Source organism: Pithys albifrons, chromosome 3 (genome assembly GCF_047495875.1).
Source record: "Pithys albifrons albifrons isolate INPA30051 chromosome 3, PitAlb_v1, whole genome shotgun sequence".
Classification (NCBI taxonomy): Eukaryota; Metazoa; Chordata; class Aves; order Passeriformes; family Thamnophilidae; genus Pithys; species Pithys albifrons.
The window spans coordinates 78,785,967-78,798,045 of record NC_092460.1 but is presented as its reverse complement, the minus strand read 5'-3'; the positions used below and the strand labels follow the sequence as shown (position 1 = coordinate 78,798,045).

Here is a 12,079-nt window from a genome sequence, read left to right as displayed (position 1 = left end):
TTATTTTCAGAGAATTTTGTACTTAAATTGAAAGGAAGTTATTATTCTTTCTTGTAGATTAAATAGCCACTAAATTTTGTATGAGGAAAGAAATGTGTTGAGAACTTCACTGCCTTTTTTCATTTATGTTCCAGTCTTTATTTGCCATATATTTTTCTTGTTTAGAATGGATGCTCAGACATGACATGAAAATCATGTGATCCGAGCAGAAATGATCCTCCAGTGACTAAAGTACTTCTGGAGTTCCCTACTAACTAGAAAATGAATTCTGCATTGCAGCAAAAAATTTCAAGTATTCTGTTTCAGAAGTTACTGTATTAGAGTTTTAATTTAAATCAGAATTTTTGGCAGATAGTATAATTTAAGGGGGTAACTGAAGAATATGGACTCTTTCATCCCTGATTCCTAGTTCTTTAAAATCTTTTGAAATCACTATGCTAAGAGTTGCCATTAACCAGTAGTCTTTTACATCCTCTCTGAATACTGAGTCTGCTCCTGATACTTGTCTGTTGAATTTGCCATTCCTGTAAATTTTGTTTCTGTCTTCATCCTGGCTGTAAAAGATAGCACCAGGGAGGAAGATTTTTGACATACTTCTGGGATAGACTATCTGTTTCGACCCTATCACTAAGAAATGAGAAAGCTGATGTTACAGTGGTGTGCGTAAGGATGCATTGCCTAGTACGGATTTTCAGACATGACTTGAAAGTCTTACTACTGCAAAAGAAATGTGGAAAAAGTTTTGGACATAAGAGGGCTGCACACATGCACAGCCTGTTTCTAAAGCCAGCTAGGGAGATTTCAAGAAATCCTGACCAGAATGGAATTAAAGGAGCTGTTAAGGTGTTTGTGGTTAATGAGATGGGTGTTATCTATACGTTCTTGCTGAGATGCTTTCTTGAATCTCAGCTGAAGGCCTCGTCATTATCTTAATTTATATAATTGTTCCAAACCTTACTTCTATTTGCCTTGTGTATGTTCTCTCTTTTAATCCTGCCTTCAAAATGTTAGTACTGGGATATTTGGGACTCAAAGACAGAATAGAGTTGTTCACACAGTGCCACTGAACAGAATGAGGAGGTTTGAAAGCTTCCTCTCACTGGAGTGATACAGCCACCATGGTCCAAGGCAGCAAAGCATCCTGCCTAGCAGTCTTAATGTTCCTGTTACCTCTTCTTTACAGCTCTGAAGGGCTTCCATTTCACAATAGGTGTCTTCTTTTTCAGCTCTTTTGCCCCTCGAAGTCTGGCCAATAAATTACTGTCATAGATTGAGACATTTTTGTTGGGATGTGTGACTGTACTTTAAGGTTATATCCAACTTTGGCTTCAAGTCCCATCAGTGCACTAACTACTTTTCCTGCAGTTAGGTTGCTTCTCATGCATATGAGTAGCTAACTGTTTTGCCTTTCTTGTTTCTTGATATGATGCTGCAATATGAATTTTAAATGCTTCTGTTCAGTTACATTTTAAACTCATTAACACATTTTTGTTTATCATGTGCTTACAGAATAAAAAAGCTTAAAATGTTGATCCTGTGACTGTGCTGAGCTCCTCAAATTAATATTTGGTTCAGGCTCTTTAACTGCAAGGTGTTTTTTTTAAATACATTAATATCACTTTATTTTTCGCAACACTTTTAATATACAGACATACTTTGAAACCAAGATGATTAAGCCGTAAAATGAAAGCAATGCAGCTGGGGATATCTGTGTTATTCTCTATTCGGTGGTGCCATAAGAGCACACAGATTAATTCAAGATTTTGCTTCATTTAAGTACTCATGAACATGTGGTCATTTAACTATATATCTCTTAGTATTTGATCCTATTTAAAAAACAGAAATATTTCACATCAGAAAATTTTCCTATTGAAAATAAAAATATTTATTTTGTTTCAGTTTAATGAGTGGAGTTAAAAATAATGTTGGCAGAGGAATAAATGTGGCCTTGGTCAATGGTAAGTGACGTTTTAAGTCATCAAATTGTCTTCATTCTCAAATTGTTTCTGAAATTTAAGGTGAAAAAACTAAGGGATGGTGAAAGGCAAGCAAGAGGAGAAAAGGAAGTATTCAGCTTATTTATACTGATACAGCGTCAGATCTTGGCACTGACATATTTTTGTTACTAAGTAGAAAACCTCAGTGCATTTTTGTTTCTAAAAATGAGTTGTAAAACATAGTAATGTGGAGTGCTGTGGTGACTATCTTGGTGATACATCAGATAAATTCCTAATGGAATTTATCAAAATGGAAGAAGACATGAGATGCATCCTGCTTCTTTTGCCCTTGTGTGTTCCCACCACTAATAAAACTGTAGTCTAAAATTATTCTGTTGCTCTGTTTTCAGTGAAACTTGTTAAACAATCTTATTACTACACAGAAAGACCAGCTCATTACTTCCTAGCTTGAATCTGTATATTTTGTCTAGGGTTCTTGTCTCTAAAATTCATCGTGTTATGTAATTTTGTTCAAGGTTCTTAATTTAACTGTGAGTTACCTTGAAACCTGAACTGAATGTCAGTACTGGCAGATTTTTTTAATGTGTAGGAAGCAATTTCTTGTAGCCCTGAGATAGGACTTTGTCATTTTACTGTGATATAAATTTATGTTATTTTTGAATTGTACTTAGGTTTACATCATCTAAAGCATGATTGCAACATTACTTCCCTACTCTTATGCTGCTTTCCTAAATTGTCTGAATCTGTTCAAAACCAAAATACCTATCTTTGTGTTTTATAGTGCCAGTCTTTGTCTTCCAAACTTTAAATGAATGTATATAATAAAAAAGTCTACCTTCTATCAAGTACTGCCTTTGTACACAGCATAAGAAAAAAGATAATGAGAGATAATATATTGTACACTTTTTTCTATTTGTCTGGATGTTTAAATTACTAACAATTACCAGTCTACAGCAAAACTTCCTTGCTTTGCATGTGGCACTAAATGCTATCTCTAGCTATGCTGTTGGTTTTACAAAACTGACTTTAGAAAAGGCAAATACTGAACTGAATACTCTGTGTTGGTTTTAGAGGCTGTAGACATTTTATTTTAGATTCCACCTGAAACAAAATCAAAAGTTTGCGAAGAATCATAGAATGGTCTGTGCTGAAAGGGACCTTAAAGATCACCCAGTTCCAACCCCCTGCCATGGACAGGGACACTTTGCACTGGACCAGGTTGCTCAGAGCCCAATCCAACCTGGCCTTCAACACTTTCATGGATCGTCTCACTTTTTTATCTCTTCGGTTTTCCTTCAATTTTTCACAGACTACTCCACTGTGTAAGGAGCAGTTTTCATGAGTTACCACAGCTCATGTATATAAGTGTCTTCTGCAGCACTTTTCCTGAAAGAGTCACTAACAGGAGTTGGGCGTGTTGTCTGTAAAATAACTTTGGTTATACTTGATGACACCAAATATTTCTTTTTCCCTCCAGGTAAAACAGGAGAACCATTAGATACTAAGTTCTTTGACATGTGGGGAGGAGGTAGGTGCAGTTATACTGGTCAGAGAGAAACAACAAATGCACTTTTTTACCTTCTCCAGACTCCCATTTGCTGTGGTGATTTAACGGGATGGTTAATGCAGTATTTCACTTCTACCTTTCAATCATGAGGAGGGTGCAACTTCAGAGAAGTGCAGATAGCTGCGATGGGAGGGAATGGTATGGTTAATCAAACAGTCTTGTTCTCCAGAGTAGTTTTCACTAGTAATTATGACTACACAATATGGATTAAACTCTTTCTATTAATAAGATTTCTGTGATGCATTTTAGCTTTCTCTCAGCATCTTTTTATAAATGCTAAGCACATTTACAAATATTCTTAGAAGTTATCTCTTTGCAGAAATACAGTGCAGATGTTTAGATATAGAATTGTTGCTTGTTATTAAACAGTTCAACATTTTCTTTTCAGATGTGGCACCATTTATTGAATTTCTGAAGTCCTTTCAGGATGGAACAATAGTGTTAATGGCAACATATGATGATGGTGCAACCAAGTATGTAATTGATTTTAAATAGCAAGTGTTGATTAAACTTTTAAATGCTGTTTTATACTGAAAAAAATACATTCCTTTTCACACAATCACTTTTGGTAAGGTTTTGTTTTTCCAAAGTGACAGATTTGAACCTATACTTCCAGTTTATTAGTATTATAATGCTGATGTGATTTGAGGACAGCAAAGATCAAATTAAAAATAAGCAGATGTATGTACATATTTACTTAGAGCACTGTTAGGTGTATACTTTTGTAAGAAACAAAAGTAAATTAGATAGTAAGTTAGAACCTTTAGCAGAAATATCACAGGTGTTTGTTTCTGAAGACCCTGTGGGTAAAGAAATAAGAGCTGCTATTTGGAGATTTTGGAATGATAACTTATCCTACAGAATTCTTTTTCCCTTGCTTACTGAAATTAATCCTACTTGGGCCTACTGAACTGTGCTGTGGGGCAGCAGTCTGAATTTTGAATTAACTGACCCAAGCAGGCAAGAACTTCATTTTTTTATATTCAGCTCATTCTTCTAATCTAAAATAGCTTTAACTTTATCTAGACTTCAACTTGAGCCAGCAAACAGTGTTTACTTTAAAAATTGACTTTTTTAGTTGCTTGGAGAATTGGTAACATATATGTACAAATTCTCACAGGAGAGGGTTCTTGGCTTTTGTCGGTGTACTAATGGGTTTGTATCCTGGTTGCTTGAGGTACTAATGGGTTTGTATCCTGGTTGCTTGAGATTATGGTATGAAAGAGCAGCATTCATTGCATCAGGTGATTTCAGAACTAGCCTTATCTGATTTTGAAAGATAGATCTTGCCCAATATTTACTGACTTAAACTATATTTAATCAGATTAAAGCTTACTGGTGCACTGAGTAATGGAAGCTCTAAGGGCATATGTTTTATTCACATACTGAACACTGTTTTGTTCAAGGCTTAACGAGGAAGCACGAAAACTGATTGCTGAATTAGGAAGCACATCAATTACTAACCTTGGCTTCAGAGACAACTGGGTCTTCTGTGGTGGAAAAGGAATTAAGACTAAAAGTCCATTTGAACAGGTCTGTGATTCTGTAACTTACTGGAATTTAACACCTTACATTAATAAAGGCATAGCATGTTTTATAGATACCATGCATTTGTTGAAGATGAGTAGTGGCACACTGTTATTTTTGAATTTTTCCTTAGGTAGCCTCATTTTAAACATACAAAAAAGATTCTTTGGTGACTTAAAAATAACAAAAACCTCTTACATGGGGTAGGTCTTATGCCAATAAATAGGTCGTTCATCTTTTTAATGAATCAGATTAAACTGAACACTTCAAAACAATGCCTATTGCTTTTATTTTGGATTCACTAACAACGGTGTTGGTGTTCCTGGCTGTTAGCTTTGCTCTTAAAACAATTTGCTGTTATAGCAAAATTTGTAAAATAGAGTATGTTCCCATTCTTTAGCTGTTAAAATTTGGTATGTGTCTATATTGCCTTTAATTACTGGTAAAAGTAGCTTTGTACTGGGAGAGGAAGAAGATGTGTTTTCTTCTGCCAACTTTGCAAGGGAGTGGAAACCAGTGCAGAAGCAGTGGCAAACTCTTGGAGGCAATGATGTCTTAACCTGGCTGCAGGTCGTTGCTTGGTGGAAAAATAAATGCCCAAGTTTCAAAAAAAGCGAACACTAAACATTATTTAATGTTCTTTAAAAATCTCAATATTTGTTTTCGTTGCCTTGTAAATTTAGTATCCTTATTTATTTTTACTTAGTGATTCATTCTTTAATCCACTTATTCTTTTCCTAGCTTGTCTCTTTTCCTAAATAAACATCCATAATAAAATCTAAAAATGTTTTCCTAGTAGGGCTTAACTGTTTTTAGCATACACTGGTTGGATACGTGGTGAATACCGAGAGATTGTTACATTTGATACGAAGGACAAAAGGCTAGTAATATTTTCTCTTTGTCCTTAGCCTGAAAATAAGTAAATGCCTTAAAGTTGTGAGTTAAAGCAAAAGGATAAATGACTTCACATTAACAACAGAGTTCATGTTTTCCATTTATAGCATATAAAGAATAACAAGGACACAAACAAGTATGAAGGCTGGCCAGAAGTTGTCGAGATGGAAGGCTGTATCCCTCAGAAGCAAGACTGATGAAAACAAAAGGAAGGGAGAAAGGATATGGAAAAAAATGCACTTTCTGCTGTTATTAGAGAGAGGGATATGAAGGAGACTGTACTGTAAATAATATTTTTAAAGCATGCAGCCATCTTGTCAGTGTGTGCATGAGCACTGACATTTTGAATATTGGGATTATTTATTGCTAACACACATAAAAATTCTTTTTGTAAATACGTCCAAAATAAAAGAAACATCAAATCATTTCTATGCAGGTTTCTTAAAAGCACAGTATTTAGTTTGCCTGTGGTAAATAATATCTTGTAGATAACTGGTTAATAAATTACATATGTGGACAATAAATAGATCCTGACAAATATACTGTCTTCTTAACAGTGCAATGTTGCTGTGACTATGTAAACTTAGTGGAATATTGTAGATTTTAGTGATAAGTTAACAAGAAGCTTTATTTTTTTTTATTCTCTGCCTTTTTAATGGCAGTATCACTTTTTATTAAAGCTATTTGGTTATTCTAATACCATGTGCTCCAGAAATTTATTTTGTAGTTCCCATTATAACTGAATAATCAGCAAAGGAAGAATACCTGATAGTGTAACACAGGTATGCTGTGAAAAGCACAACAGAAATTTTTTTTTTAATCTTTAGAGGATGAACAAAAGTATATAAATAGTGTGTGTGATACTTAATACAAGCTTGGAGGAATTTGAACTTAACTTGAAAGTGTTTACTTTATAGAAGAGACTTGGCATGTTAAGCAGCAGTACTGTGGCTAATTTGTTCAGTTTTTATTGCAATTCTTGTACTGCTGCTTAAGCATTGATTCTCTCTATGGCTGTTCAGCTGTAGTGGCTGGTCACGTAGTAAACGTGCATAATGGAATAGCTTCCTCTTAGTTCTGACATCAGGAATAGATCTCACATCACAAAAGAGCCTGTTAGAATGTAGTCTGCCTTCTAGTGAGAGTTGTTGCAGGCTACACAGTTGTGATCCTTTACCCCCATGTTACTTCCAATGTGAGCTGAGGCAATCTGCTCTTCCAGTGAAATGTTAGAGCATTTTGTCTTGAGTTATGCAATGTGTGACTTGTAAACTTAACTGACAATGTTTTCTTTATCTTTTTTTAATGGAAAAAAAAATGGACCAAGTTTAAGTGGCCTTATTCTTTAGCTTATATCAAAGCTGTGAGAAGACCTTGCTTTCTTTTTAAATTTCTGTTTCTTTTTAGTAGGGCCAGCTTGAACTTTTCCTGAAACTAAGTATGGTATAACTTGACTGTGTGTATTCACAAAATAAGGGCTGACACAGAATTGACTGTAATCTATTGGAGCTTTGTGTCATGAATTCTGGTATATTCTTCATGAACTTCAAGCTAGTACCATGGGGCAAAAACCACAAAGGATTTTTCAGGAACCCACAGTGAGTTTAACACAGAGGCATTAGAAATTCTATTATTGTTCGTGTTTTCTGAGACAAATTCTGTGCACTAAAAAATTAAAGCAATATTGAGAATTACCTTGTAAGACAAATAAATAACCTCTGATACCAGAGTAAGACTGGATTCTGAATTTTTCTCTATGTTTAACTAGCCTGATCAGTAATGTGGGTTTCCCTCAATTTTAATGTAGCACAGCAATAAATATCCCTGACACAGTAAAACTGCTTTTGTTAAATCTTTCAGATTTTCCTGTGTAGGAGGACATGTCAAAATCATGTAAGTTTTTTCATCAAAATAAATCCCCCTGGTTTAATAATTTTGAAATTGTATTTCATAACATTAGACTTTTGTGGAAAACAACTTGCATAAGTCCTGGAATTTTTGCAGAGATACAGTTTTGTTGGTGTATATGCCACTATTGGCTATGCTGCTATCCAGAATAATATCAAAATAATTTTGAAGTTACTTGGCAGGGGCTTAAGAGGAAAATAAAAACATTTGGCTGCATTGTTTCCCTGGACTACTCTTGTCTTCATTCTTTTGGCTTTTAATGCTAATGAATATTTCATCTTTCATCAAATTAAAAAGTTCAAATTTCCTCCACAAAATTAAATAGAGAGGAAATAAGACTAAAGGCAGCTCTCTTTTATGCCTTGTATCTTTTAAATTTTGTGCCTTTTTTAGCAATGCAAATTGAGTACAAATATTACGATTCTCTTAATCTGTTAAAGTTGTACCTGCAACAAATGTTTCAAACAATGCATTTTAAAGCAATAAATGGTAGGATTATTTTTGTAGCTTCTTAAATAATTTGATTCTTCCTGTTATTCTCTAACCCATGTTCTCACATCTGTATGGTATCACATTTAATAAGACTTCTGTCAACTATATGGAAGTTGTACTGGATTGGCCGCACAAATGGGGTCTCCTTGCTCTTGTCCATTGTCACAGTCTGTTGACTTAGGGCAGGATCTGGTCATGCCACCTCTGCCCTTGGTGGGCAAGTTACAGCACCCTGCTGTTGAGGGGATTTTTTTGAATCTTAAGCAGCAAGACTTTCTGATAATCTTAACCTGCATTTCATTTGAGTTGCTAAGCACAAAGATTATTATTCTGGCCTCTTTGGTCTCCCACAGTTGATGGTAGGAAGTCGTCTGTTGTAAATAAGAAGGGCACTTTGTACCTGTGTGTGACAGAGCTCCAGGATGCGTATTTTCCTGTGCAAGGTGATGGGAACATTTGCAGCATCTTGCAGACTTGCTGGGAACAGAGCCATGAGAAAGGGGAAGACAGAGGTTGTGGGGGATTTCTACCTCAAAAAGAAGAACTGTGAGAAGAGAGATGGGAGGACACAAGAAGATTGTAACTTAATTTTCACCAAGGAACACCCAGTTAGGATTTAATCCACCTGAAAGTGACTTCAAACCACAGCTCTCAATTGTTGTACTAGTGGTGCTTTACATGGATTAACAGGAGTCTTTAAGAAAGAAGCTGAAGTGGGGTCTCTGCCTTGATGTACCCTCTGGACCTTTCCAAGTTCTCATGATCCAACTTTTTTTCCCCTCTGGAACAGCAGACCCTTTTTACAGCCTCAGTTTGCTGAGAGCTAGTTTAGAGAAAGCTTCATTTTGCTCATCATGTTTTGCTTTCCAGATGTCTTACTACTGTGGTACTTAGTTTCCTCAAACATTGACGTTACTACTAAATGCTTGACATGTATGTAATGTCTCCTACACTATTTGGATTTTCTGCAGTCTGAAGAGTTTTTCAAGAATATGTGTATTAATAAAATAAGAGTCCAGGTGGGTAATTTCAGAAAAATAATACTGCCACCGTAAGTGTTGACTGACTTGGCTATGTAAGGGTGGGAAGGGCTGCAGTACCTCCCTAACTGACTTGGGACATGGCTAAGGTCAGTACCAAGCAAGAGATTTTTTATTAATGAAATACTCTTTGGTTTTATGGCTGTAAGGCTATAACTTAGCCCTAATGCAGGGGGCCCCTAAATAGGCCTGACAAAATTGAAGAAACCTGTAAAGCTGGATGGAAACTTGGACGCTGAAGCAGGAAGGTGCAAGAACAGCTCTTGAACTGTTCAGTGATATCACAAGGTGTCTGTGGCTCCTGATGCTGTATGAGGGATGCTTCTTACACTGAGCATTGTGCAAAAGGGCACAAACCCCTAAATTCAGCCATGTCCTGCTCCTGTCTTCTTAGGGGTGAAAGTAAAAATTGGCAAGAGAGAATGTGCTCTACTTGAGATGTTTAATTACATTTCTAACACAGCTTAAAGCCACTTACTTCTTGCTACCTCTGTGGTTAGCCCTTTCAACCTTACAAACCAGCTCTAAAGCATTCTTCATAGACTCCGGTTAAAACAGGTTCTTTAGGTATCTCTTCCTATGCTTACCTGACTATCCAGGTATGTTCGCTCATGTGCCATCCAAATCTTCTTTCCTGAAAATTAACAATTACTTTTTTGCAAGTTAAAAATTGATGACTCTACTTAGGTACCTTTAACATTCTTCCTGGCCTTTTCCTTTGTATAACATACAACTCAATTTCTTTAATCTTGCATTTAAAAGGCTATAATCTGTAAATCTGTAATCACCTGTTCCCTCAGAAAAGTTTATTCCTTTCTCAGAATATTGTCCGTAGCAGGATATAGCTACATGTTCATGCAAACAAGAAAAAAGACACTCCCAGCTGAGGAGGAATTGTGTCTCCTCTTTGAGCTTGATGGATGGCAGTGGAAGAGAGTGCTGTCTTCTACGGAATGTAGTCTGCAAATGTTTTTTTCCCACCAAATGATGAAACAATCTTCTCTAATCATCTTTCTCAGCTTTGAGTATTTCAGCATTATCAGTACAGTCTCATGTTCCCCGGTCTTGGCAGCTGAATCATCCCATTGGAAAACTTGGTGGATAATGTCTTGTTTTATGGCTTTTATATCTTAGTCCTCATAGATGCCTCAAATGTGCTTTGTGTTGTTTCATAGTGTATTAGTAAATAAAATGAACATTGTCTGTTTATTATCCTCTGAAGTATGTAGATAGGAAAATTTTGTTTTGGGGCATTTGGATATATATGAGGAGAGGTAGGGATCAGCAGAGAGTGCTCTTAATAGTCCAGCTACGTTGTCTACTATGTTAAATGCACAGAAATCACTCCATCCTCTGGGAAATTTCTGATCCCTGGAGACAGCCCAAGGCAGATAATTAATTCCTTTCCTCTTGCTGATCTTGCACTACAGTGCAAGAGGCTTAAAGTGTTTCTTAGCATTGCATTCATAGCACAATCAGCAAATGGGGAAAAAAAAGACAAAACCAAAAAACGAGCTCAACTAATATTTGAAGGTTATTTAAGTGGTCAAAATTGTATTAACCCAAATATGGTCTCAGCAGAGGGTATGATACTGTTCTAGATTTTTGATGAGGTTACTTGCAACTGTACTGCCATAAAATCATTGATCAATGGAAAATATTCCTGCCCTGAAGCATTAATCTTTCTTGCTGTACATGGTTTGTTAGTTTTCCTGGGAGGGCTGCTATGTTAACACATTGTGAGGGATCATAAAAATTCTGCAGGGAGTGGTTTTAAAATTTATTCCAAAAGTTTGGTTCTACCTAAATTTCTTGCATAGAAATCCCTGAAGTGGATTCATTTTGCTAGCTGCTTCTTGCAGAACTTCTGTCATTCTCTCCATTCATCATGCTGTGTGGGTTTTGGGTTTGTTGGTTGGTTTTATGTTAAAACCCATGAGGAGTTTTCAGTGCACAGAGTTAGACAATATTCTAATACTAGCAGTGCAGTCAAGGAGTTACTACTGGTCACCTTCATGAATTCTTACTGCCATGCCCTTACTGCAGATTCTGCCCCAAACTGAGCCAAATCTATTGTTTGTGGAGTGCTTCTGTGAACCATATGGCTAAACCAATACACGAGCTGGGGTCAGAACAGTGGGGAGCCTGAGCTCAGCAAACCTGGCAGGCAAAGCCAGCCTGCCATGAAACTACAGTCTACAGCTCCAAAATCAGCATTGTTGTACTAGTGGTGCTTTATATGGATTAATAGAAGTCTTTAAGAAAGAAGCTGCAGAGGGGTCTCTGCCTTGATGTACGCTCTGAACCTTTCCTAGTTTTCATGATCCAACTTTTTGGTAAGCTGATGTATAAAACTTAACAATTTAGTTCTCAAAGTCTCCCACTGGCATGATCAGCAATAACTAGCCAGGTTATTAAAAAAATGGCACATATTAAATTGGAGTTGAGTAGTATCTTGCTGTTGTGTTCTTCTGCACATTGATTCTCTTAGTGTTCCTCTAAAAACAGTATATTTAATGTCAAAAATGTGATTTAGCACATACTGAGACAAAGAAGTGTCGATTTCTTAGATTATGGGCAGATTGGTCCATGCTGAAGAATGGGACATTTTTCCAGTTTGTGCTACTGACATGAGGCATGATGTACCTTTCAGCACAGATGGTAAATCATCATCCACAGAAATACTGCAGTAT

At 36.3% G+C, this 12,079-nt stretch overlaps 1 protein-coding gene across 3 annotated transcripts in view; it reads left to right on the top strand.

Annotated features, from left to right (window-relative positions):
- FAM3C (FAM3 metabolism regulating signaling molecule C) overlaps positions 1 to 8,083 on the top strand; it is a 30,511-nt gene extending 22,428 nt beyond the window's left edge. For 2 of the 3 annotated variants that reach the window (XM_071552480.1, XM_071552481.1), the window contains exons 6-10: positions 1,900 to 1,958; positions 3,436 to 3,486; positions 3,914 to 3,998; positions 4,932 to 5,058; positions 6,054 to 8,083. In XM_071552480.1, coding sequence (XP_071408581.1) covers positions 1,900 to 1,958; positions 3,436 to 3,486; positions 3,914 to 3,998; positions 4,932 to 5,058; positions 6,054 to 6,143 — 412 coding nt within the window. In that variant the 3' untranslated portion in view covers positions 6,144 to 8,083. The remainder of the gene's footprint in view (positions 1 to 1,899; positions 1,959 to 3,435; positions 3,487 to 3,913; positions 3,999 to 4,931; positions 5,059 to 6,053) is intronic. The other variant, XM_071552483.1, reaches the window with a different exon arrangement.
- The last annotated feature ends 3,996 nt before the right edge of the window (positions 8,084 to 12,079 follow it).